General features: G+C 39.7%; 1 protein-coding gene across 1 annotated transcript; it reads left to right on the top strand.

Moving 5' to 3' along the window:
• Nucleotides 1-879: 879 nt before the first annotated feature.
• On the top strand, nt 880-26,892 carry PLA2G4F (phospholipase A2 group IVF). Its single transcript, XM_032990017.2, has 20 exons — nt 880-1,040; nt 5,232-5,304; nt 7,281-7,417; nt 8,762-8,890; nt 10,340-10,380; nt 10,994-11,036; nt 12,270-12,336; nt 12,672-12,841; nt 14,890-15,003; nt 15,515-15,552; nt 16,496-16,631; nt 17,356-17,492; nt 18,622-18,844; nt 19,446-19,560; nt 20,725-20,862; nt 21,344-21,451; nt 22,593-22,787; nt 23,121-23,287; nt 23,927-24,113; nt 25,414-26,892. The coding sequence occupies exons 1-20, from the start codon at nt 930-932 to the stop codon at nt 25,641-25,643; spliced, it is 2,559 nt and encodes an 852-aa protein (XP_032845908.2). The 5' UTR covers nt 880-929; the 3' UTR covers nt 25,644-26,892.
• The last annotated feature ends 750 nt before the right edge of the window (nt 26,893-27,642 follow it).

Below are 27,642 nucleotides of genomic sequence, written 5' to 3'. Positions count from 1 at the left end.
GACAGGAAATGATTAATGAATGGGACTTTGCTGAGAATGTCATGTTTGTGTAGAGCTGGTGCCGTGCTGGTTTACTGGCTTTCATACATTCTCTGCCACTTTCTAATTGTTGAAACACTTAAGTTTGTTTTTTGGTCTGCTGCTTCAGTTTAAGCTCTTTATTAAGAAGCTCCAGACAAGCTAGCTGTCAGCAGCTGCTAATAAAATAATCACTTCTAGTAAACGATTTCCTTTCCTACTTAAATATTTTTTAAGGCACAGCAGACTCATGAAAAGTCTGCCCTATTTGTTGTACAATTTTTCAAGAACATTTGGTGGAAGAATCAAGACCGTGCTACATGAAAACAAGCATGAAGGGGTGACTTGTCCAACCTCGTGCTATGTGAGCAGCCTGCACATGGTGGTGAATCAATATTCTCTGAGGCATCCTAATGGAGACCAAATTGTGGAGACTCCACTCAGGCCTCCCTGAAACTTGTTGGTAGAGACAATGACAAATTTGGATTTTCCTCAGGCCTGTAAGATGGTAATTTCTCTTTATTTTAAAAACACTTTTTAGCATATGCTGAAACTCTGAAAGGGTTTTAAATGGCCAAATTCCTACATTGGGTTCCTGGAACTCTCCAAGCAAATCTGGGCTGGGGGTTTTGATGCCGTGGCTTAATCACCGAGCGGTGCTTCCTCCGCCCCAGCGCTTCCCTGTTGGGTGCTGCTTTACTGCCCGGATCTTTCACCAGCCTCGGGAAAACCTGCCAGCGAGGTTTGGGACTGAGCTGTTCGGCGAGCGCGGGCCCCACCTCCGCCTCCCGCCGCGGGAGCGCGCGCCCCGGCCTGTGGGGCGGGAGCGCGCGCCCCGGCCTGCGGGGACTGCCCTCACGCTCCGCGCCGCCCTGCCGGGTTTTCTGCGGAGGCGACGGGACGTTTCTCCCATGTTCCATGAGGTGCTGCGGGGCCCGTTTCCACCCAGAGCGCTGCCTTTCCTGGCAGCTGTGCTTTTCCAGAGGAAGGAGAGGAAGGAGACTGGGTTTTATCACTGGCGGGTAAGACAGACCTGTAGCGCTGCCTTTGAGACAGCCTTACTTAGCCGGTGTGTTCCTGTTACTGCACGTGTGGAAAACCAGCCCTGCACTTCTGCAGGAGTGAATCAGAAAGTTTATCGTTAGGGGAAAATTTTCGATAACAGTAATGCTGATGGAGATTGAAGGGTTTTATTAAATTCAGAGTCCCTCTGTGAGGCAATGGAGAGCAGGTGTCTGTTTCCTTAGGTTTTGGGGAGCAGAGTTAAGCTGATGACAAGTAGTTGTGGTTTGGTTTTTGGTTGTTTTTTTTTGTTTTGTTTTGTTTTTGTTTTTTTTTTTTGGGGGTGGGAAAGTCCAGAATACCGTGCTTCTCATCGGTAGAGACAAAATAGTGCTAATGTTTTTTTATTGCAAAATACCCTTGATTACCATTCCTTTCCTTTCTGCTCTGTACCTCATTCCACAGGGCTTAATAATGTAAAGTAGGCAGAGATTAATGATGATTTCATTCCCTGTTCATAATGCAGGGCAATCACATTAGATAAAGTGGTTTCAATGTGTTTTGTCCCTTAACTGGTGTATAATCATTCCATAGTATAAAATGGTCTGGCCAATAATCTCGAGTTGAATTACACTAAGTATTTGTGAGGGAGCCTTTGTTTAGGTGATCTGATCTGTCATCTGATTATCCTGTCCTGTCCACCTTACCCCCTCACCCCTCCCCCAAATCTGCAACTGAGGTGACTTAAATGTCACAAGATGGCTTGTTGCCTGTATGACTCTCTGCACCTCTGCTTGCTGTGTGATAAATATTACCGTATCCACTTTTTTTTATGTTGTTGTTTAGTACTTAGGAAATCAGAGTAGAAGAGACAAGTGTTAGTTAGCCTGCTGTGATTTCCATTGATCTGTAAACTACTGGGTGTGAAGTTTCCCCTCAGGTGCTCAGTATAAATGAAAAAATTCGACAGTACTGAGGGGAAGTTGTGCTGGCTGGCAGGGAGAGATTTTGTATTGACTAGTTAATAGCAATTGAGCAAGGGGTGGGGCAGAAGATAACCCTTTTGGCTTTGTAGGTGAATTCAACATGATCAGATGTCTTTAATTTATCAAAGTTTAGCCCTAGTTTCACACATCTGAAGACAAACAACAGTAAACTGGGGGGTGAGCTCAATGTTTGCCACTGCTGTTGTGAGGCTGAGCTGCTAGCACTACTCGGTACCAAGATTATAAAACCTGTCCTCCCAAAGTCTGTGATTCTTAGGGCTGGGTCTGAAGTCTCCTTTCATGACTGTGAGTGCACACTTTTGGGGGAGGAGGGAAGGTGCAAGGGATGCCTAGGAAAGCCAGGATTTTGGTTTGGGGTTTAAAGGAAAATTTGTGGCTCTTTGGCCACAAGGAAGGCAGTTATGGGCAGCAGTGTTTACTTGGGAGCAGGAACTAGATGGGGAGAAAGTGATCCCTTGGGAAAAGGGACATTTCAGCTGCCTGATTTGCCTGGTAGCTGTGAACACAAAAGAAAATATAGCTTAGAAGTTACATTTCTATTTGCTGGTGACAGCATTTTTGTAATGAAACTGCCATGCTTACGATGGGTCCTCCACATCCACTGAGAGATGTGGAGTGGATCCCAGCACTTACATCCCACTGTATAAAGGCAGGTGTTATACGAGAGTAAAGACTACTGGGTCCTGTAGCTGGGATAGCCTCTTTTGTAGTCATTTGCTGTTGTGTGAGCACCTGCAGTTTAGATGAAAGTTACAGACAGTTGTTAGCAGGGTTGGGTGTGTGAAAATTCAATCTTGTACCCTCATTTAAGGATTACAAGTTTTTTCTGCTTCAGATGCACCCTCCTGAGCTCTGGAAAAGTGATGATTCTGAAAAATCATTAAACTGCCAACTAGAAATCAATTGCTTGCATCTGTTGCATACATTGGTATGGTGTCATGTACACTGATATAGGCAGAACTGTCATTATTTTTTGTTCACTTCCCATACCGGTTTCTTGCCTTTTCCCTGATGCATTCAGATAGACCATATCTGATATTCTCATGCTTCATTACTGTGCAAACTCATCTTACAACATGCTATGACCTTGCTGTGCCTTGACTAAAAGATAAGTAGAAAAGGCCCATGGGAAGGTTCTGGCATAATTGATAGCACAGACTTGGGAGCACAGTGAAATGGCTGTTGTGTTATATGCCCTTAAATTATGATCTGGGTGTGGAAAATGTATCCTCAGCTATGTAATGACTGACTGCAAATCAAAGGTTGTTAGAGACCTTTCTTTTGAACATGTTAACTATATGTTGACAGGTGGTGTGTGGTAAAAGAAGGATATGCTATCTTCAGCATGTTCTGTGTGCTTCTTCTGCTGATAAAGTCTGAATTCCAGGTGATAGTCGGGCTATATGAGTGAAAATTGCATTGACAGTAGTGGAGGTGTGATTATGTAGTTTAATTTCTCAACAACCTGAAGAGTTGCAGCACCTTTAGGAAGTCAGTGAGAATAACATATGCAATCTTTAATTTCGCTCTGTAGGCCATTCCCCAACTTGAAGTAGAAAGAAGGTCAGGCTTTGCCTGAGAAACTAGTGTCAGGGATTGAACAAAATAGAGGTGATTAGGAAAGGTTTAAAAGGGAAGAAAAACTACCATCTGTGAAGCATAGAGCTCATGGTAAAATTCAATGTGAAGACAGGTCATCTTCCCAGAAACAAACGAAGGAAGGAGTATCTTCAACATGTTGATGTTGTAAATAAGAGCCCTTTAAGAGTAAAATAGTATAATTGCAATTTATTTGCACAAATTTAATTTGACACTGCATGTGAGATACCTTGGGTGATGTGTAATTTTTACCCTTCACTTGGTCAGGGTGGATGATAATCAGTACAAAGATGTTCAGTATACTACATATACCTTGGTTTTACCGTGTTCTTGAAACCCTGTTTTGCAAAAGTTGGCAAGTATCTTAAAGTGATAAGGAAAATTCCACAAGTATGTGACTGCTTCACAAACATAATACAATTCCATTTATCAGATAAGGAATGTTCAAGGAGAGTTTGACAGTTCAGGGCTTATTGGTTTCTTTGAGATCCTAGTTAGTGATATGTAGGGCCTCTGTTTTTATATCGTATTTGGTTCTGCAGCATTTTGTTGTAAGTGAAGATCCTGTTGTATTCAGTTGTAGGTGAATACCTAGCATATCTGAAATTGAACTCTGGTCTCAAGCCAATAGTGTAGAAAATGATGAACATGAAGTAATGACCATTTGTGGGAAGCATTTTGAAACAGGATTTAAGAATAGAAAAAGTTATTAGCTGGCTAGGATTGTGTCCTAATTGATTGAAATAAGGCAGGATCCCATTCTGTTCATGAGCCTTACGCAATGGCTTCTGTGTAGTCTCTGCACTTCAAGCCCTTCAAGCTTTGTCTTGTTTTCTCTTGTCTTCCCCTCCCCCCACTTCTCCTTCATGATCTTCTAGGATTCAGCCAGGTTTTTTTTTCCTCTTGACATCCAGGCATTTAGATATTAATATTACTTTCCAAAAATAGCCTCCCAGAAGCTTTCAAGAGCAAGGATTACATTTTGATCTATGCTGGTAAAGTGGCATGCACATTTAGAGTGCTGATACCAGTAACAGTCCAGAATTAAAAGGAATTTAAGGTTTGTTTTTTGCTCAAACTGCCGTGAAGCATGTGTTCCTACAAGGAGGTGGGTTTTTTCCTCATTGTAAACAGTGTATGTTTTCTATGTCTTCAGATCATGCCGTCAAGATTCTTGCCATGTCTGCTATTACTTGAGCATGCAATTGCTCTTGACAAGTAGTCTTAAACTAGCCAAGTCATGATTAAAATTATTTGAACAGCTTCAGTATCTGTTTGTACTTCAGCAGGAATGAGCTGAAGAAGCAAATAAAAAGTGATCTATAATTAGGGGAAACCCTAAATAAGGGACTTAGAAAAATAAGTCTGTGGAGAGTTACCCTAAGACATGACTCGTTGCCATGCTGAAAGGGAATTGAGTTTCCTCCTAGACTCCTTTAATTTTTCTCCAGGACACTGAAAGTGCGATGTATGTTCCTAGACGGATTCATTAATAGTTTATTTTGGGCTGGCTGATCTGATCCATTTTTCTGGACTGATACTAGTATGGTTATAGAACAGGCATCGCTGTTGAGTTGCACGCCCAGCTTGTTCTTCTCTTTGCAGTGGGAGAAACACCCTTGCTACAACTTAACAGTAAAAGTCCTCCGAGCCAGAAACATCAAGGGTACAGATCTGTGTAAGTATTTAGTCAAGGTATTATTAAAACAGATGGTTTGTTTTGTACATGCCTGCATCACAGGTAGCATTGTTATGGGAACTTCTTACCAACACATAGTGTATTGCCTTTATGTCTGAACAAAGGCTTCTCTTATAAAGCATTATAGATACTCTAAAAGCTTGATGTGAGACCAAGCTGCAGATGAACCTGGCTGCTTTGCAGAACAAGATCAGGTAAGTCCTGGGAATGTTTTACTTCCCTGCTCCTGTGTCCTACTATGGCCCATTCTATGTTCCTTTGTCTGGATTCAGCCCTCCAGTCATGACAAATTTCATCCTTGCTCCCACTGAACAGTCTTCTTGCACCTGGAAGCAGCAATCCTCAACTCTAGCTCCCAAGTGTTTATTTTCTCAGTTGTATTGGTGCTTTCTTTCCTGTGCCTGCTGTTTTGTTTATGTCATTGAAGTTTGTTAAGGAGGTAGGTGGTTGGCTGATTCCAAGATAAACTGCTTTTAACCTGTTCCTGTTTTTGATAGCATGGCATAGATTTCCTTCCTCTTACATATCTGTGTTGAGTAAAGCTCTCAGGGTTGTTTGGGTCATTTGGATCTTTAAAACTCGTTTAAGATTTAATTCCTTCAGATTTAATACAGTAAGGTAGTCTGCCTGCTGTAAGTTTATATCTGGCATCCAACACCGAACTTGTGTTACTAAAGGGGCCCTAACTGGAAGAAGGAGGGACTCTGAGAGAATTGGTTATTTTCAAGGAATGGAAACAGAAAGCTCAGGTCCTGGCCAGACTAGATGAGAGTGTAGCAGTGGTGGATGTTGTCTACTTGGACTTAAGTAGGGCTTTTGACACTGTCTCCCATAAGATTCTCTTTGAGAAGCTGATGTGTGGGCTGGATGAGCAGACAGGGAGTTGAATTGAAAACTGGCTGAATGGCAGAGCTCAGAGGATGGTGATCAGTGGTACAGAGTCTAGTTGGAAGCCAGTAACTAGAGGTGTAGCCTGTCAGTTTTGGGTCCCATATTGTTCAGTGTCTTCACTAATGATCTGGATGATGGGGCAAAGTGTGTACCCTCAGCAAGTTTGGTCATACTACAAAACTGTGAGGAGTAACTGGTACCACAGGCTGGAAAAGCAGGCTGACAGGATCCCCGTGCAGTTCAACAAAAAGAAGTGGAAGTCCTTCGTCTGGGGAGGTACAACTCTGTGCACCAGCATATGCTGGGGGCTGATCGGCTGGAAAACAGCTTTGCAGAAAAGGACCTGGCGGGCCTGGGTGGACAGCAAGCTGACTGTAAGCCAGCAGCGTGCTCTTGCTGGAAGGAAGGCTAATGGTATCCTGGGCTGTGTTAGGAGGAGGAGCACTGCCAACATGATAAGCAAAGCAATCTTTTCCCTCTACTCAGCACTGGTGAGGCTGCGTCTGCAGTACTGTGTCTAGTCCTCGGCTCTCCACCAGGAGAGAGATTGGAGCTACTGAAGCGAGTCTAGTGGAGGGCTACTAAGACTGTGAACAGACTGGAGCATCTCTCGTATGAGGAAAGGATGGAAGATCTGGGACTGCGTAGCCTGCAACAGAAGGCTCAGGGGCATCTTACTGATGTGTACAAGTATCTGAAAGGAGGGTGTTAGGAAGATGAAGCCAGACTTTTTCAGTGGTGCTCAGTGACAGGACAGGAGGCAATGGGCCTGATATCAGCAGTAATCTTTTTTTGAAAATTTAATCTTTCTCATTTGGAATAGTAGTCTCTTTTTGAAGGACTTAATGGTTTGGATGAACCAGAAAAAATAAATATAGCTACCTAATGTTCAATTTGCTGCTGTTTAAAGACATGTGCTTTGTTAGAGACTTTTGCTTTACAAGTCCAGCCTTAAATTTGCATGCTTCTGTGATGCAGTGAGACCTAGAAAATGAGGAGCTCATAGGAAAGAATATGTTTGTTTAAAGTTGTTTTGATGTCTGCTTCTATACTCTCTGCTCTAGTGTCCAAGGCAGACTGCTATGTGGAACTAAAGCTGCCCACTGCATCTCCCATAGTCTCCAGAACTCAGGTTGTAGACAACTCTGATAACCCAGAATGGAATGAAACTTTCCAGTATCGAATCCATAGTGCTGTCAAGGTAAGGAGTGCGCTTTGTGGAGCTGGTTGGGTGACCTGCTTTTCTGTACTGGCTTAGTTTTGATGCCTCATTCAAAACCAAGGGATTTTTATCACCCTCAAAACCAGTGTTGCTTGCAAGGTGTCAGTCATCTTCAGTGGTACAAAAGGCTGCACAAGGCATGTCCAGTGATAACCACAGCAGTTTGTCACTGCACTCTCAATTAAATTGCAGCTAGAATTTTCCATAAATGTTCATGTGATGTGACTCAGGAAAGGGAATTTATGGCATTACGTGGTAGAGGTCAGGGAAATTCCTTGATAAAGTGAGTTTCTACTTGAGGATTGCTTCTACTTTCACAGAGTAGCTGTTTGCCTTCTTGTAGTTCTACTTGCCTTACACAGCCAAGTGGCTGAGCGAGGATAATAAGAGCTAAATTTCAAGTCACTTTGCCACTTAGTTTATTCAGTCAATTTTTGCTGCCAGTTCCTCTGAGCAAGAAAAACAAAATTCAAATTATTGGAGACAGTATATCTGTCTGCTGTCTGAGCAGGACCTAATAGAGTATTGAGCAAAGTCTTTAAAGTGTCACTATTCATTCTGAAAGTAGACACTACTGGTAGAGGGAAGGAAAGTACTTTAAAATATTAGTTTTAGTATGGCACTGTGGCTTTGAGTAACATCCTAGGCATTGGAATAAGGTGCGTATTAAGAAGAAACCATCCCCCTCACTGGAATACCTTTCCATAATGGTTGGAGACAAAGGTGGAATGGTAATTGACTTAAATGATAAGACAACTGCAAACTAAGATTTAGAGTGTGTGAGCTTTCTCTTCCCCAGTAGTCCTTAGTCTAGTTGCTGCTGCAAGGCTATGCCAGCACAATTCTAAGTTCAGTCTTGTCTCCTTGAAAACTAGTTGCTGCAGGGCTGTTTTTTGGGTGCCATATGTACTCATTGTGTCTATTTCAATGAGTTTCTGTTGGACTTACCTGCTCTGATACAGCGCCGAGCAAGAAGCAGTAGATCCCTATAACATCCTGGACTGAATCACGCTGAAAGAGTGGAAATTGCTATTGCTTCCTCAGACAAATTTGTGCTTGGAGCTGGTGGGGCGTACTGCCACATGCATTCAGCTGGGGCCTCTCTCTAGTTGGGAAATTCAGAAAATCAACAACACTGTCAGCTAGGAGCTTTTTGCTTAACTATGCTGTTAAGTCCTGCTGGAAATAGTGAATTCTCTTCAGGATTGGAAAAGGAGAAGGGTATTGATCAATGCATGAAGTGTCTATTGTATACAATTACTCAGGTTTGTGGAAGTGTTTCTGTCTCATCATCTGAGACTGTTTGTTTCTGTTTGGTTTTAGAACATTCTGGAATTGACACTCTATGATGAGGATGTCCTCGTCAGTGATGAGCTCACGTCTATCGTCTTTGATGTAGGGGGCATGAAGCTGGGTCAGCCCCTGCTGCGCACTTTCAGGTTAAACCCAGAGGTTAGTCCCTGGCTTCTTTACAGGTCAACTGTGAATAGCTGCAGCTCATCATTCCAGAAATCTGACAGTACATGCTAGTTGATTTACCTGTGTTGTAGAAGCCCAAAGGTGAAAACGCGTCAGCAGGTGATAAGAGCATGTATGGTTTTACTGTCATCTCAGATGTTTCTAAAATCCCTAGTGAATTTTTGATTTTGTGTGTTCCACAGTCTTTGGGATGCCCAGCTAAATGAAACTTGGGATGACTGCTTTCTTTCAGAAGATGTTAAAACACCTTTAAAGGGAATTGATTTTTCAGGAGATAGGAGGGGTTTAAACTGGGCTTAAAATGAAAGGCATCTGCAGTCAGCAATCGTTGTGGGAACTGCAGACTGTCTTATTTAGTTGATCATCATCAGTTTGCAGTGAAAAAATCTATTGCTGCAATGATTACCTCTGTATTTAATAAGTCAAAAGCCTAAGAAAAGCTTGCTTTCCCAGAGTTATGTTCAGTTACATATAACCTCTGCTTCATGTGGGTGACATTGGTGCATATCAGCTGCTCTCAGTCCCTGTGCACCTATTTATGATCTAACAACAAGACAGCTTGTTTTATGTAGCATAGCTAAAGCCACATCACCAGTCTGATCTTTTTTTGTAACTCCTTCAAAGGCATTGCTACAATAGGTGTGGATTAAAGGTGAGCTAATTATGTTTTTTTTGAGAAATCGGGCTTCGGTGTTGGTGCAGTCAGAAGCAGACTAACTGGTATGCAGTTAGCAGGGAGGTGTTGGTCAGTGTCATAGGCACACTAAATTATTTGTGATCATGGAAAGAGGCATAGTAACTTCCTTGTTCCCCCTAACTTCATCCTTTTTGAATGCTGAAGTCATCTTGATCAGTAGTTATGGAACTGGAAACAGTTTCAGTGAAGAGAATTACTCAAATTTGCTTCTACTTGATTATTTTAAAAGCTGTTTTAGGTCTGGTATCAAGCATTTACTGTACGCTATGGTAGGGAAAAAGATGGCTGGATCAAAGTCTGTACAAGACAAAGACAGCAATGAGCTAAAAGTGCAGTCTGCTGAAATAATAAATGGGAGGAGGCACAAAGCCTCATTTAGAAGCTGTTTGCAGAGATGATGCTGCAGTGGTACTTGAGCCATAGAGATTTTTTTTCTCATTAGCAGAGTAATGTATCTGAGAGCCAACTCTCACTGCTGTACATTTGTGTCCTCAAACATAGATGTATCTGGTCATATGGATACGTCTGGGAGGAGGGCAATGTTTAAAGAACAACAACAACAAAAGGCATAAATTTAGACCTTCCAAGATCTAACTGGAGCTTTTGTAAAAGTAACAAAAATAGTTACTGTAGTTTGTAACAGGAAGAAAGCTTAACCTCTTGGAGAAACTTGTCTATTATATTCAAGATCAAGGGTCACCTGTGTCCAACTTTTATTTTCAAAGGCTAATGAAGAGCTGGATGTAGAGTTTTACTTGGAGAAATGGTGAGTCCTACCTGAAGAGCTGAATGAACTTGTGCTCTGCAGATACGTTACCTTAGTTGTTTTCTCTGTGCAGGGACAGTCTTGCTCATAAAAAGACTAATGCTTTACAGTTCTCTGGGGTATTTGAGTTGATTCACCAGTGGCTGATCACGAATATCATTAAAGCTCCAATCACCAAAATTTTTGGGGTACCAAAAAAGAAATAAAATTTTGCTGGACTTCATGGAGATGGCAGCACTGCAAGGGAAATTAACATTTTGTGGATGAGTTACTTAAGAGCGGAAAGCTTTCACGGTTAACCTTGCAGTATAAGCAAATTAATACTTTATTTATCTGATAGAGAAAAGCTGAGCTTAGATATACTAGGTTATCAAAATAACTGGGATGGGGAGACCTTATAGCACATACTTATAATTGCAAACAAATTTTTTCTTCAGTGTTTTTTCCCCTGTTGTTCTCTGAAGGGAAATATACTTGGTGTGAGTCTAGTTTGCATAGATCTCTCACAATGAGGACATTTCTCCCCCACCACTTACCCAGGCAGTTAGTTTGTGAAGTAGGATGAAGCAAATTAAAACAAAACTCATTTGTATTAAATCTCTTCCTTTCACAGCTCAGATCCCCCTACAGTGGTATTGACCAATGGAGTCCTTGTGGTGAGTACATGGAAGTCAATTACATACGTGTTGGGATTTATTCCTGAAGGTAGGTTTTTAGTAGCAAGAGGACAAGAGTTGTTGAGAATTCCACTCCTGCTTCCAAATAGCTCCTATTTTCTCCAGCATCAGCCTCTCTTTTAATTAGCAGGTTTAAAAAGCTTTCTCAATTTTTAAAACTTCATACTGACTCACAGAAAGGGTGTTTTTATTTGTTTTTTTTTAGTTTTTTCCACGGGGCTGTTTTAAAAGATGTAAACAAAAAATGTCTTTAGGAGGCTAGTGAGTCTTGCATATTGTACTGAGTTTTCTAGCCTAGATGCTGGCCAGGTATAGTCTCCCTTCTTATCTTAACACTGATTATTTCTAAGCTTTGATCACTGCCATTAGTAAGTAGGTGATGTCTCCTGCTCTCGAACTCAAGTGTTTTCATCTTGAGGGATTTGTCTGTTCTCTTGGGGCAATCATTCTAAGAAAATCAGTACATCGTTCGTTCAAAATACAGGTGTTGCCACCTCTTTTCTCCCCTCCCCCGAAGGAAGGGGACCAGAGTGATGGTTTTGTAATAAGGAGAAAAGAATGGGAAGGAGTTAATCATTGTTGAAATGTAGAGTTTTAACTTTTTTTTCAGGAAAAATTGGTGGCATTTAACGGCACAGTTCTGCAAACTGTTTCACAGGAAAAAGTCTTTGTGTTCCTATTTCCCTTAGCAAATCAGTCTTACATTCAAACAGTGGAGTAGTTTCTTATATTTTAGAGCAATTATGGCCAATTAAGTGTCTCATTGGCTGTCCTAGGCGGAAAGCTGAATTTCATGAGGACATTTCATTACTAAATTTCATGAGGACATGGACAATCCAGGACAGAAAGACATGGCAGAATTTATGAAATGCTTGCTTGAATCTGAACAGGTTCTGGATAGGTACACATGCATTAAAAAAAAGATAAAACAGCAAAAACTCCCCAGGTGTTGAGAACTTGCAACTATGAAGTACTGGTTGAAAAAAAAAGCCCAATAACGGGAATAGGAAGGGTGGTTTTGATTTTGAAATCAGCAAATAATCTTGTCCTGCTGAACAAAACTTGTTTTTTATTTGAAAGATTAAAATAATCCTTAATGTTTTTTTCACGGCTTGCAGCCATAAACCTCCACCTAATATAGTAGATGGATTAAGCTTCAACAAACAAGTGAACTAAAATCTCATAACCAGACCTGCTTTCTTCTTTTCATAGGTTCATCCTTGCTTGTCTCTGCAAGGCACTGTCAACAAAGAGGAAAAAACAAAAGTGAAATGGCAAGGTAGGGCTGCCTGCACAGTTTGTCAGATCTACTGTTCATCATGTTTATTCCTTGGGAGAGAGGGGAGACTTGATTCTCTGTATATACAGCTCATATTTATTTATTGACTACAAAATTTATTTAAGTTAATTTTTTAATTTAAAAAGTTAATTTTAAGTTAATTTTGCTTGTATTTTTAGTTCTAAATAATATCAGGTAACTTCTACTGGGTACCACGTGAGAGTTTTGAGTTTTTGCTTGTGTTTTCATGATCTCAGCTACACTTAACAAGTATCTGATTTTCAACATTTATTTAAATGGGTCCTGTGATCTAAACTTCTTATTCTAATGCACAGGGAGCTATGAGGTCAAGGTGTCCGTTCCAGGGGCATATCAGAAGCAGTTAGGTATTCCTTGGAGACCAGACAGTGAGAAGGATTATGGAACTTCATTTATCTTTCATGTGAATAAAGAAATGCGTCCAGAGCTGCGAGTGGAGCTGGAACAAACCATACCTGTCCTACAGGTAAACATCTGTGCTGACTGCTACAAAGTTTACAGCCTGCTTTTGAATAAATTATTCAGGTATCTGTGAATGTCAAAAACTCGCATTGGAAGCAAGTTTCTTATGGGGTACTGTATGTATGTGGTGCTAGGGACCATCTGTTATGAAGGTTACTACTCACTTCCAGATACACCTTTTTGATCAAACTTTACGATGTTGTAACTGCTCAGATCAGAATTTTCTAGGCTAGAAGCCTGTCTTAAGTGGACGTACTGTTTTTCTGGTTTATATATTTGCAATTTATGGGCAGAAGGATAAGTTTTTCTCTGTGATTGCTTTTTAGACGTTACTGTTTTCTGTTTTAGAAATTAAATAAAAATGTCAGACTTTGCCTTGATTCTTTGACACTGGATAAGGAGGGGAACTTGTCTTAAAAGTTATATCCTCCCCAACACTTCAAAATATTTTTAAACTTGGGAATTAAAACAATCTGTATCTGCACATGCTTGCTACATGAAGACATCTGCACTTTCAGCTGTTGAGAAATCTCTATAGCAAGACTTTTCTATTGGAAACTTGTAGAGCACTTTCCACTTGCAAAGGTTTATTTAGCTTTGTCTGTCACTTCACAGTTTCTCCAGGTACTCCATGAAGTGTGTGTGTATCCCATAGGAGTGACTGAATATTCATTGTGATGACTGCTGCCAGCCTGGCCCGACACCAAAAATGAGAGCAATTACTATTCTGTAATGTTATTTATCCCCACAAGCAGTTGAGCAGCATGAATGCAGATAGTGATCTTGACTACTCTTGAGGCAGCTACGGGGAAGAGAACACAGGAAAGAATATGGAGGAATAGCTTTGCAATGGGGTTGGTTGGGCAGCAAACATCTGCTAAAGAGAGAGACCTGGCCATAGATAGTCAAAAACTCAGAGCTGGGCAAGCAAAAACATGGTAAAAGTCAAGCCATGAAGATTGGCCCAGGTGGTGAACCTCAACCAAACCATCCCTGGCAGCTAGCAGAACGTTATGCTTCAAGAGCTGGCATAGAGCACAAAGCTATCCAGTCTGACCTTTCCTCTCTTAACAGAGGCAGAAGAGTGCCAGGGACAGAGTAATGTTGCTTGCCCTGTACCTAAATACATGTTATTTGCCCCTGTTAGGAGGAGGAGGAGGACAGTGGGTGTAGAGGGACATTTGACTCAGGACACCTGGTTTGGTTAGAAGAAACCTGTGAAATCTATGGGTAGTTCCTTGTCTGTCTTCCTTTCTTGTGACAGAAGGGTGACAACCTGTTGTTTCTTTAAGGTGCTGTCTCTTCCCCAGGGTTGAGACCTGCAGTGGGTATAAAGCCTCCAACCCACCTGGTAGGCTGTGTAGGTTTGAGTGTGGCCCTGTGATATGAGGAGTTTTTTTATATACCTTTTTTATAAGAATATGTACATAGCTCTGTTTAAGAGACCTTGCCACTTCCTAATACAATTTGGGAGAAAACTCAAAGATTTCCTGTCAAACCTTAATTTGCTCTGCTTTAAAGGTGATGAAGTTTTTTTAATTACATGCACCCATTTGTCTGTAAGATCATTATCTTATTTCCTATTTTGTGGTGTTTTTTCTGTATGTGTAACATTGTTGCCTTGTTGGTATCTTTTCCAAATCCTGCTTTGAAGGCAGAATACAAGCTGTTTTAGGGAAAAGTTTTATATTTGGAGATGAAGATTTTTTACTTCTGGCAGACAGCTATATTAAAAAAAAAAAAAAAAAAAACAAAACAACAAAAAAAACAACCAAACAAACAAAAAAAAACCTACCACCCCACCCTGGAAAAAAAAACAAACAAACAAAAAAAAAAAAAAAAAACCCAGATTAAAAAAGGCAGCTATTTGAGTAACAGAAATAATCCCAGCAAAGATCTGTCAAGTAGAGAGCAGGATGATCTTGAAAAGCCTTAGACTTGTGGGAAAGATTTATTTATAATGATCTAAAGGATTGTTTGCTGTTTTCATATATGACAGTCATATCTTTAACTTTTTCTGGAGAGCTCAAATAACATTTTTTTTTTTATTAGGACGATATGAACCCTGATATTGAAAAGCATACTACAGTTCTGGGATTAGGGACTGTACCAGTTAATTCCCTTCCTATTGGACAAAAAGTTGATAGAATCATTTCTCTGGGAGAGGTAATGTCAGCATTTTTCAGTTGTTTTAACACACTTGGGATAACTTTTTCCTCCATTGTCTATAGACATTTGGAAAGTTAAGCTGCACATGATTCTTAGGAGTGCTGTTTTCTTGGATATCTAGAATGAAGTACTGAGGTTACTCAGTGCAGTTCTAAAAATGTTTTCATGGTTGGGTTTTGCAAAATAAGTATAAAGTTCATCACTTTCCAAAGCAAAAAGTCTGTTAGAGTGTGAAAGGAAGATCTTGGAGGAGGAGAAAAGCAAGAAGCTTGTAGAAACATTTTTTTTTTTTTCCCCCAGATAGCTGAGTACATGTTTTTACTTTCAGTGGAGACTACTGGAAATATCTGAAATAGCTGCAAGGGAAAGTGTTCCAGAGATGTAGTTTTGTGGGTGGGAGTGCTGTTCTGGTTAGTATTTAGTGACCCAGTGGATGTCGTAACCTCTAGTTAGTAGTTCCACCTGTGTGGTTGCTATCAATTGCAAGATGTGTTCTCTCTTTTCACAGGGACAAAGTTTGGATATGAGTTTGAAAGCTGAAGAGTGGTGAGTGGGACTCTCAAAGACCTCTAAAAATCAACAAAGGCCTTTATTCTCATAGCGAAGGATCTGTGAGTGACTCTCCTCATGGTTCTGGGGAGGACTGTTGTCTCCATTGATCTCCTGGTGTAGATTAAAGAAAAGTATCCTCGGTTATTTTTCTTCTGAAGGCTGTGACTCTTCACTTGGCAGATACTCTGGATTGGTGTTAATCATGCTGAAATCTGAACAAATTTTGTGTTCCTAATACTTAAGAGTAAAATAGCTGATGGAAAAATATTAAGTAGCTTTGTTAGGTATTCATAGTTCCCAGAAAATGTGCAGTGCTGTACTGACAAATAGGAAAGGACATCTCGGGGAGTGAAGAGCTTGAACTATGAAGTAGAGGAAGGGTGCAAGAAGGGAGCAATAAGGAGAGAATAACACACAAAACCAAACAGTTGGCTAGTAAATTCATAGGATCATTTGGTACATAGTCATTAACTGAAGATCCTGCTCCCTTTTTACAAACCCGTAGCAAGTTCAGTGGTATTTAGTTGTCCCCTTCTGCCTCTTAGGTTCAGAAACTTTTGTTTTAAAGTAACTCTTCCTCTCATTTCTCCATTCATGTCAATACGGTGATTTCAGTTGCTCCTCATAAAATCTTCTTCACCTACAGAGAACCTTTTTTTTTTTCCTTTTGTGAAATTCCTGAAGCTTAATCTGAATACTGTTTGACAGAAACTTTGTGTTTAGACATTAAGGGAGTAATATGACACGGAGAGGTTTCAGTTTTAATTCCAAAAGCTGTTGTTAAAAAATAGCTGGTGTATAGACTATGACTTAATTTAAGAGTTTGATCCAGTGATTCAGATCAGCACCTAGATTGTGTGTTCATAGACGTTCTTTTCCCCTGGTAATCACAAATAGTCCAAAATTTAGGTTTTTTTGGTTTTAATTTCTGTTTCAGCACTTGGGATCTTGATATACGTCTGGGTTTTGACCTCTGTAAAGAGGAGAGAGAATTTTTAGACAAAAGGAAGAAGAGAGTTTCTGAGGCACTGAGGAAGACTCTTCACTTAAAAGAATCCCCTACAAAAGATGAGGTATTGAGCACAGTGCTGTTGTGAGATTTGTAAAATCCTTTGTGCTTGGTGATAATTAGGTATTATAGGATTCTTTGCCGGTAACCAACAGAAAGCATGATTTGCAGTCACCATGGCGTGAGATAGACCCCTGTGACATTCCAGTTCTGGAGTCCAAATGTTATGTTCCTAAAATTTTGAGGGGAGGGTGTGTGTGTGTGTTGGAGCACAAAACACTGAAATTTTAGAATCTTTGTACTTACTTTTGTTGAACTCTTGTATCTTGGTCTTTGAGCTCTGAATTGTGGGAAAGTCTGTTTCAGAGTGGTTAAATTGAAGCTCAGACCACAGGAACAGCTTTCTAATTGCTGATTTGAGGACACTGATATTTAGGTAGCCTGATACCTTGCTCTCTGATCTTTGGGTATTGTTATAAGAATGGTTGCTTTTTTTTGTTCTTATGTGTATATTGTATGTCATACAAGTAAATGTGTGATAATATACATAACAATTTCAATAAGTGACTGTCCCTAAGATGACAGTGCTATGTTTTTATAGTAAACAATATATTTCAATTACAACAGAGTTCTGGTTGAAATCAAAGCTGCAATTATTTGAAATGTAAATAGAAATAGACATTTTTCTCTTTTATTTTTATAAGAACGAGACTTAAATGGGATTAGTTCTGTAGTTTATTGGTGATTCAAAAGTCTGTAATTGTGACTCCTGAGTTTGCTGTCTGCAGGTTCCAGTTGTAGCTGTGCTGGGGTCTGGAGGTGGGATGAGAGCACTGACATCATTCTATGGCAGTCTTGCTGGGCTTCAGCAGCTGGGCCTTTTGGATGCTGCAATGTATCTGTGCGGGATTTCTGGCTCTACTTGGTAAGTTACATGCTGTGTCGATGCCAGAAACTTGTAGGTGAATATGGTAGTGTTGATGCAAAATAAGACTGAAACTGCACTTGTGCCATCTGTAGACAGACAACAAAGTCAAATATTTTATAAGTTCTCACCTCTGAGTTCTGGTGGGAATACTAAAGAGTCCAAGAGATTCGTTATTACTTCTAACCCATAGAGCTACTGGCTAAATTTATGAATATGCTTTTGCAAGCCTGGAAGTTGAATATTAGAACGTATTACATGAATAAAACTGCTGGGTGTTCCCTCAGAGCCCTTACTTCAAAAACTTTCCCTATTTCCTTCCTCTTGCCAAGAAGATAGAGGTGGTGCGAGTCACCATGTCCACACAGACCACTGTCACCACTTGCCCAAGTGGTGTATGTGGCTGAATAGAGGAATAGCACCAGCTCACCCTTTGGTAGACTGGAGCAATGTGCTGACATGTTAGGCATGGCTGGAATGTTTCAGTAGCTCAGTTCTTGGTGTTTGTGGTGAAATCATCCCTCATAAGTACATATTGTTTTTGTGAAATTATTTCACTGAGGAGTTGTGCAGTGTCACAGTATAGTCCTCCTTTCCAGAGCTTTGTGTGTTAAATTAACTCCTGTGTCCCTAGTATTCTTCCACTAAGCCTGTGATCTGGCCTGCCCTTTTGATTCAGAGATAGGCTTTCAAACAAATGTAGGCATCTGTTCATGTGGCTAGCCAGCAGTCCAAACTAGTTTCCCATTTAGTCAGACCTGTGTTCTGATGAAGGCTATGGCCTCTTGCTGTATGCAGTAGCACCTTTGCTGTTATCTGGTCTCTCAGGGTTGTTATGGCCTGGAGTTAACTCATATTTATGAACTGGTTCATGTGTGATAGCATATGATGCTTGGAACATCCTTGAAAGGTAGGTGAGCAATAAGGATGAAATTGTCCTGTAGGCATCAGGGTTGTCAGCACATTTTAGAGTTCAGAGATCCATTATTATTGTCTTTTTTCACAGTGTTTTTTTAGGTAGGCTTCTCAAGCTTTTAGTTCAGTGCTGCAATGCTAATTATAATTAGCTAATATTATTGTTTACACAAGGGTCATTATTAGTGATGACATTAATGTAAGCATTTTTCAGGTGTTTATCGACACTGTATCAAGACCCTGACTGGTCGCAGAAAGACCTTCAAGATGCAATCAGAAGAGCTCAGGATACTGTATCCAGCAGCAAAGCAGGGGCATTTTCCCCAGAACGACTGAAATACTATTTCCAGGAGCTGAATGCGATGGAGATTAGTGGACGGAAAGCTTCCTTTACAGATTTGTGGGGCCTTATTGTGGAATATTTCCTACAACAGAAGGTAAAAGAGTTCATGTTTGGATATACACTCCTGTTTGTCTTCCAGGCGGGAGCTCTGTCCACCCATGTGTTGTGTGTCAAAAGCCAATTACTCTTTACCTTTGCGAGCTACTTTGGAATAGTACTCTACTCTCTATCTTTGGAATAGATGGTGTTGTGGAATAAGTATATGGAGTTCTCATCTCTTTCTGCCCTGGGTTTTCTAGCACTCCTCTTTAATAAAGAATTTTGAAGTCATATAGATCAGTGCTACAGAAAAATGTAGTGTTTATTTGGAATGATCGTTACTAAATTAATAGCTTTTGTATTGGGCAGGTTAAGCCTGAGAAAATAATGTTGGTTTTGCACAATATTTGTTAAGCTAATTGAAGGCAGAAATCAGAGAGGTAACTAGTTTGCTAATAACACCAGACATTCAAAATATGCAACTGCAGAAATATTCTGGCAAAATCTAACCATATGCATGGACAGAGGGAGGAAGAGGAACTTTGAATTCGTAGTATTGTTAGTCAGAAATGCTAAGCAACAGTTTCAGATTACCCAGGTATGGGTACAGAACTTCCCTGACCAAAGTGCGCTTCTCCTTCCTTGCTTGTGACCAGGAAGATGCATCTAAGCTGTCTGATCAGCAAGCAGCAGTGAAATGGGCCCAAAATCCCTACCCTATCTATGCAGCTGTCAATGTGAGACCCAATATTAGCAGTGATGACTTTGCAGGTATGAACATGGCAAATTTTTTTTTTTTTTTTGGTTGCTAAAATCCATAAATTCCTTTCACCTGTCCAGTTCCTTTGGTAGTGAGTAGCTGACAACAGGAAACATGGCTCAAGCAGCAGTTGGTAGTGTAAGAGGCAATAGGATACTGATTGGCCAAGTGTTATCATCCTCATCGCAAATGTCTTCATCATAGCTAGAACAGAGAAATGAGATTCAACTCTGCTTTCTACTCCACATGTTTTGCTAGAAAGGGCCTGAAATTTTCAGGAGCTGAGAGGGAAGATTCTTATAATACACGAGTCTGTGTCTGAGTTGGAGAGTTGAAGTTCTTGCTAATTAGGTGACCTACTTTCTTTTATAGTCTCAGATAATCAATTTATGTAGGATTCATATATAGTGATGGAATGGAAACCTTGTAGCATGCATCATTAAAGTTGTGGTATTTAGCAGCATGGATTCTTGTTGGTTGTACAAATACAGTGAAAAATGAAGGCCTGTTCCAGATCACTTGAAACTTTCAATATGATGCAACAAGTGAGGATAGATACAGTGACACAGGAACACAAATGCTTGTGTCCATCTGTATATCACTATGGGACTTTTTTGTTTGTTTATTTTGTTCTGAAGGAGTGTGTGTTTGACAATGAATTTGATTTGTACATGTTTGTGGAAACCTTTCAAGCATGAGGGAACGCATTGATAAGCAGACAATGAAGTCTTGAGACATTGAGTCAATTGAGTTTTCAAGTCAGTACTGTAATAGTTTCTGAGTGATGGTAAGTAGTGTGAAGAAAGGCTGAGAAAAGTGAAGTAGCTTTCATTTGTAATGGAGAAGGGAGCCATCAGAATGGTTTAAAGTGGAAGTAAAATAGGCAGGTTATTTCTGCGGTAGCAAAATCAAGATGGAACAAGATGGGATTTTACTTTTTTTCTCCTAAAGTGAGGAAAAAAGGAGGTTGCATTTAGTTAGTGAAAGCCTGTACAAGAGTTTTTATTAATCATGTGTAAGATGGAGGCTTACTCAGAAGAATGGCAAGAAAATCCATAGTGATGGTGAAAAGTGGAGGAAAACTCTTTTGTCTCCTTTGTGTGAATAGAAATGAAAATTAGTATTTTCACCAATGTTTACTGAGATGAGCAAATATTCTGTTGGCTTGTTCTCAGAATGGTGTGAGTTCACTCCCTATGAAGTTGGATTTCGCAAATATGGAGCTTTTGTCCGAACAGAGGACTTTGACAGTGAGTTCTTCATGGGACGGCTCATCCAGAAACATCCAGAGCCTAGGATTTGTTACCTACAAGGTATGATCTTACAATAATGAATAAAACGGGGAGATGTAAAGGATATATACTGCTTTTGGGGCTCATCAACTTAAACTCATGCCTTTTAGTTCCTTTCTAAAGAATTTCAAGAAGGGAAAGATGTCAAATGTTTCTCCAAAGGTTTAGGTGTAGATTCATAGTATTAGTCTGATGTCCTAAGTCCACAAAACGAATCCATTATGAGCTGCCTGTCAAAAACTTCTACTTCAGCTCTTCCTGTTCTCTTGCCATCTTTCCCCTGCTGATGGATCTTTTCTCTTGGATAAGTTTCTGCATTATATTTTACATCAGAATTTGTCACATGATTAACTCAATGGTATCAACTCAAACACCATCTGTTGGAATAGTAGGGGCCAAGTGACAGCCATCTCCCATGACAAATGGCAGCTGAATTATAGGCCTTTTGGTTACACTCTGAAAAGCCTTTTGAGTATTAAATTCTTCCACGTTTCTCTTGCAGGAATGTGGGGCAGTGCCTTTGCTGCAAGCTTGGATGATATTTGCCTGAAGGTGGTTGGTATAGGACTGGGCTTTCTGGATTCTTTCAAAGACGTTATCAAAGTTGTAGGTAAGAACATACATTAAAATAGTAGGATTTTTCAAAAGATTCCTGGTTTTGGAATGATCATACAGATAATATGACTCAAAGATGTGCTTTATGTAGTTTTCAAGATTAGCATAAAGGATGGATACGGATAGATCTCTCTTCGACTGTGTGTTATTCCCTTCCATCACACACACAGTGAAGAAAGTAATAGTTTCTCAGTACACTTTCTCCTTTTTTAAAATTTTGTATCTGACTAATTACAGATGAGTTTTGTGAGCTGTCATAAACACATATTGCAGTGCAGCGGTCTTAGTCAAGAGAATAGGAAGAATAGAAGCTGGACTTCTAAGCAGGAGGTGGAAAATAGGTTTTCAGTTCCCTCCTCAGCCTTATTTTTGTAATCATGGATAAGCTGGTTGTATGTTTATGCATTGTTCTCCATTTGTACAATGCTTCCCTAGCAGTCAAAAGGAAGTGTATTAAAGGCTGAGAGTTGCTCATGTTTATAGTTATAGCCTTATAGTAAGTAGTGGGAGGAAAGATTTTTTTTTCTTCTCTGCCTTTGCAGACCTAATTTTTTTCCCCCCACACTTATGTTGTAATTATAAAATCAAATATAAAAATTTGATCTACTCTGTATGTGTTGTCATATAAGGCAACCTCAACATCATACTTTACAGGCCAGTCTCAGATGGACATGCGTATTGGCATGTTTTTCCTTTTTCTTCTTCTAGCCCCAGCATAATCTTTGTTTGTTGCTTGTACAGAGGGGTATGTAATCAGTCATTATAGTTCTGTAACTTGGAGTGTCTTCCAGGCACTCATCTGGATGCATTTCCCAGTGATTGTGTGTGGATGACTGTTGTGGTCTTATGAGACAGAAGTGGTCATCGCTTGGTAACAAGGGTTTTTTTTTTTTGTGTGAGTTTGAAATGAATATGGACAATGGTTTATGAGTAATGCTATTCCCTTTAAACAGGGCAGGTAAATTATCCAGCTATAGAACATGCAGCTCATTTAAATTTCATTACAGTATGTTTTTATTAGAGGACAAAATCAGCCTTAGGACAACTGGTTTATTTTGTAGAAAAAAGTCTGATTGAGATGTTGGAGCTGGACAAGCATTTTCTGTGTGTTTTACATACTTCTGTGGCTTCTGCAGATGACTCCCGAAGATTCCATTTCCAAGATCCAACACGACTGAAGACTCGCTTAGTTATACCTGGAGGTCCCTTGTTACAAATTTTTCAGGATTTCTTCAAGTCCCGGGTCACATGTGGAGAAACCTTCAACTTCATGCAGGGATTGTATCTTCATAAAGATTATGTTAACGTCAAGAAATTTGTGGCGTGGAGAGGTAAATGAGTCTGTATGTATCTGGGATATAAAATAGTGTGTTAATAATCTGTAACAGTCAATGTTACAGAACGTATGTGAGCTTGACCTTGTTCCACTGAAGTCAGGTAATTTACTCCGTTTTACGCCGTAGCAGAGAATTTGATCTACTGTGTGTGTTTTTTCATATAAGGCAACCTCACCATCAGACTGAACAGGCCAGTCTCAGATGATCATACGTATTGGAATGTCTTCCTTTTTTCTTCTTCTAGCCCCAGCATAAGCTTTGTTTGTTGCTTGTATGGAGGGGTGTGTAATCAGTCGTTATAGCTGTGTTACTCGGAGTGTCTTCCAGGCACTCATCTGGATGCTTTTCCCAACCAACTGACCCCCATGGAAGAAAGCTTGTATTTAGTGGATGGTGGCTTTTCTATCAACTCTCCCTTTCCTTTGGTACTGCAGCCAGAGAGGGATGTGGATGTTATCTTGTCATTCAATTTCTCCTGGGAAGCTCCATTTGAGGTAAGAGATGAAGCTGAGCATTATTACATGAAGATAAAAGCACAGAATCATATTCACAATGGCAACAGAACAGTTGATGTGGTATACAAACACTAACGAAAGAATGTATTAAAATAAATCCTTACCTCTTTCAAATACTACTTTACTATGCTTTTTTACTCTGAATGGCATGAGGAGATGAGAAGTAACAACTGTAATGAGATTCAAAACTTTTCGAAAGCCTAAATAGATTGTTACCTAAAATTAAGCATATTTGCTTAGCTCATATAATCCTTGTTACTTAGATGTATGCTTCTAATGGAAAAGTTGCTGTTGGTGATTTTCTTCACACAAACAAATTATTTCCTGTATATATGAGTAATTATTTTTAAATGCAGAAAAGTCAAGGTGAATGTATTTAGAGTAACAAAATGTAAAGAGTTGCAGCTGCAAACTGTTGACGTTTGGTAGCAGTTCTCACTTCTGTTCTTCATTCTTCTTTTGCATCACCAGCCAGGGAAATTGTTTCTGCCAATTTGAAGGTGGATTTCTGTCACTTTTTTTCTTTGTGAAAGTGTCTCTGCCTTCAGGGATTGTAATCAGATGATCTTAGAGGTGTTGCTCGTATTCTATCAAAATATTTATGTTCTTTGACAACAGGTTTTAGAGCTGACTCAGAAATACTGTGAGGAGCGGGAAATTCCTTTTCCAAAAATCAAACTGAGCGAGGAAGATGAAAAGAAGCCAAAAGAGTGTTACATGTTTGTGGATGATAGTAATCCAAAGGCTCCAATTGTGCTCCATTTCCCATTGGTGAATGACACCTTCCAGAAATACAAAGCTCCAGGTAAGGGAACTCAAATAACTATTTTTACAATTCTTTGGGTGTGTTGACAGGGAAAATTCAGTGGACTCAGTGTCCCTCATTTCATTCTTCTTAGTCTTACCCTGTAATTATTAAATTGTTACTTTCATCTAATTTAGATTCAGCTTCTACTAATTTTTTGGAAGTGAGAGTGAGAAGAGGCTAAAACAAAATCTAAAGGCTGGAAGAATCAAAATTTAGGCAATATTTTTACTTCTTTTTGAGCTTTTTCTGATCTGATACATAATTTTGTTACTTCTAGTTACTCTGAATATATAGGAAAGCACTATAAATCAGATTAAATATCTGTTCATTTGTTTATTGGATATGAATAAACCACTAAGCAGGAAAGTGTTGGGGACCAGTCTGTATGTCAGATCATGTAACTCAGTGCTAAATGGCCTGTGCCCTTGTAGTGTAAGGTCAAGTGATAAATGAACCTGGCTTCATTTAATGTGATTAATATAGACTGTAAGACCTACCTCAGTCTATCAAGCAAGAGCACAGGGATGAAACAGAGCTATACCTTTAAGAAAAGACAGGCAAAAGCCAGTGTCCTATTTCTGCCATGTTGGGAGGTAAGAGCATCCTGAAGAAAACCTTTGGAATACATAGAAAAGAATGTGCAGGACTGATGCTGGCAAGCGAGATACAAGGCACTCCGTTAATGCTGTCTGTATGAATACTGTAATGACTGCCAGGCCTTGCCCGTGTTTCCTCATCAGTGATGAACAGTTTCAACGTATTGGGCTTGAATATGGCTCAAGACTACTATTTCGATAATAGCAACAAGCAAAAGTGTTTTCAGCAAATTACTTCAACATTCACCTTTCAAGATTGGTATTTAAGTGGCAAGGTGCTAAAAACATGAGCTACCACATTTTGAAGAGTATTTACTAACCTCCTAAGGTCAGTTGAACTCAAGGTATTAGTGTCTTTATTTTAGTGTAGAACAGCACTTCCAGGAAGAATTGAGCTTTATATTTCCTATTTTGAGCATGATAATCATGGATGCATTTAATGATTTATTATAATGAAAATGTGTTTTAGTCCTGTATTTTGGAATATAGTGGAAGTAGGAAGGGTAATAATACTTTGCCATCAGCTATCAAGCACTTTGAATCCTGAAGGAGCTGAAATCTCTGAGGAGAAACTTTGGGGAAAAAGTTAAGGTTCAACAGAGTTATCTGTGATATCGTCCTAGCAGAATCCAACTGAAATGAGTCTACCACAGCTGGGTTTTTTTTGTGGTTTGTTTTGTTTTTTTCTTTCCTTGCTGCAGGAGTTAAACGTGAGTCAGAAGAAGAGAAATCCTTTGGTGATTTTGTCATTGAGTCAAAAGATTCTCCTTACCGTACACTAAACTTCACCTTTGAGCCGTACGAATTCAGCAGGTTAGTGGAAGTGAATCGCTACAATGTTCTCAACAGCAAGGACGCTCTCTTCAAAACCCTAAACTTGGCTCTGCAAAGGAGAAAGTTGAAGAAAGTCATGAATACATCCACTTCCTGAGCAGCCTCTATAGCTGAGGATACAGACAGACTGCAGTGTACAAAAGCCATGGGGTTCAGGACAGACTACTGACAACTAATAGCTGGAAACTGTTGTCTTGGGAAGGGAGTAGCACATGTGACACTGAAAATGCATTCCAGTTTTTTTTAGGAAAACTCAAGGGATGTACAATAAGTACAACATGGATGTTGCTTTGTCATGTGAGGAAGTGTAGTATCTCATCTTACAGTGGCTGATGCCAGATGACTAGGGAGGTCTGTTCATACAGTTCAAGCATCTGGGGAACAGTATTCCAAACTCCACTGAGTGAAACATCCCTTTTTGTCAAAGGTGTTTGAGGAAACACTGATTTCTTCTATACCTTTATCTCTCTTGCTTTTTGAACCTCCCTCCATGAACTTTTACAATTTACATCATATATCAGGGAAATCCACAGTTTGTAACTATGCACTGAGAGAGGAAATGTGTCCTTTTGCTTTCAATTTCCTACTGCCTGATGCTAGTGTACTTTCAAGGTTGAACAGTTATTATCTGCTTACTATTTTTGCCATTCATGGTTTTGAAGATCTCTGTGATATTTCTGTCTCACCCTTCTCAAGGATCATAATGGCTTTTAGCCTTCCGGAAGTTTGGCATTGAGTACCTTACTTTGGTACCCTTTTGTTTCTAAGGAAATAATAGTTCCCTTTTTCACTTTTGACAATTAAAGACACATTGTGGGATTGTGTTGCTTCTTCCTACAGTTTGTTCATCGCAAGCTGATGAAACTTTAAAAATGCTGTAAGTCATCTTTCTCTTCATGTGTAAGAGTAAGGAAAGCTCATTTGAAGAGTCTGAATCTGATATTTTTTCTTTACACTTGGACTTGCAATTCAGCCAGACCTTTGTTCAAGGAATTTCTGGGTGTGTCTATATAAGAAACATCAGTCTTCAAGGTAGGGACACCTTATGAATGTGAATGAGTAAAATGTCGGATGCTGCTATGCTGTGGGATGGAATTCACCTCACTTTGCAGAAAGCTCAGGAAACTGAATTATGCAGTTGTCAAATAACTAATACAAAAGGGCAGCAAACAAACACTGTTTACTTTTGTGGTTTTTACATTGAGCTGAATGTACTGATTCTGTATTTGAAAACTGGAGACAGGAAACTCGTATTTCCTGAAATGTTAAGGCTTGTAAACGGGCATGAATCTTGATATATTTTTAATGTGTTTCTCTTTTAATAAATATAAGTTTTGCTAATGTGCTTTTCACAGTCTTTCTTGTCTTGATACATTTTTAATTATTACAATAAAAACTAAGCAAAAAAGTCAGTGTAGTACTATTTTGCATAGTTTATTACATCAAGATACCTGACAGTGGGAAAGTGACTTACCAAGTCCATCTTGGACTGGTGCTGAACGGCAGTAGAAAGTAATCTCGTCATTGTGAGACTTCTCTTTGAGGAAGCATGGCTCAAAACTGAGTTTTTCAGATGTATTTCAACCAATGACTTTATCTGGGTGATTAAACTTCCTTGATATCTGGAAGGATGTATCCTTTATGTCCTTAGAACTGTTTTACCTTAAGCTGAAATAAGAAGAATAGCAATTTAATGTTTGTAATTGGTGCCATACAGCTACCCTCTTTGTGGGATTTGAACATCTCATATTTGTTGAGTGACTTCTGTCTATTTTTTTTACATAAGATTTTCAAGTATTCTTGTCTCAGCTGCCTTTCAGCCTGCCACCATGCCATGCCTTTGAATGTTTCTTTGTAGTAGGATGGGAGTTGTCTTTATTCTTCCTGAGGAGTAGGTTTTTTTTTTTTTGGATGTGAATCTGAGTTGGACTGTTGGTTTAATTTACTTCTACTTTCTTGTTTTTGATGTCTTCTCCTTACCAGAGATGCTTGGACACTGTGGAGATACATTCCACCTTCCTATCTATATGCTGGTATCTAAATACCTGTTTTTCTCCAGAAACTGTATCTACTCACATGTGCCAGGAGTATACAAT

This window comes from Tyto alba, unplaced genomic scaffold (genome assembly GCF_018691265.1).
Source record: "Tyto alba isolate M040663 unplaced genomic scaffold, T.alba_DEE_v4.0 Super-Scaffold_18, whole genome shotgun sequence".
In the NCBI taxonomy this organism is placed as follows: Eukaryota; Metazoa; Chordata; class Aves; order Strigiformes; family Tytonidae; genus Tyto; species Tyto alba.
This window is presented reverse-complemented; position numbering and strand designations above follow the sequence as displayed.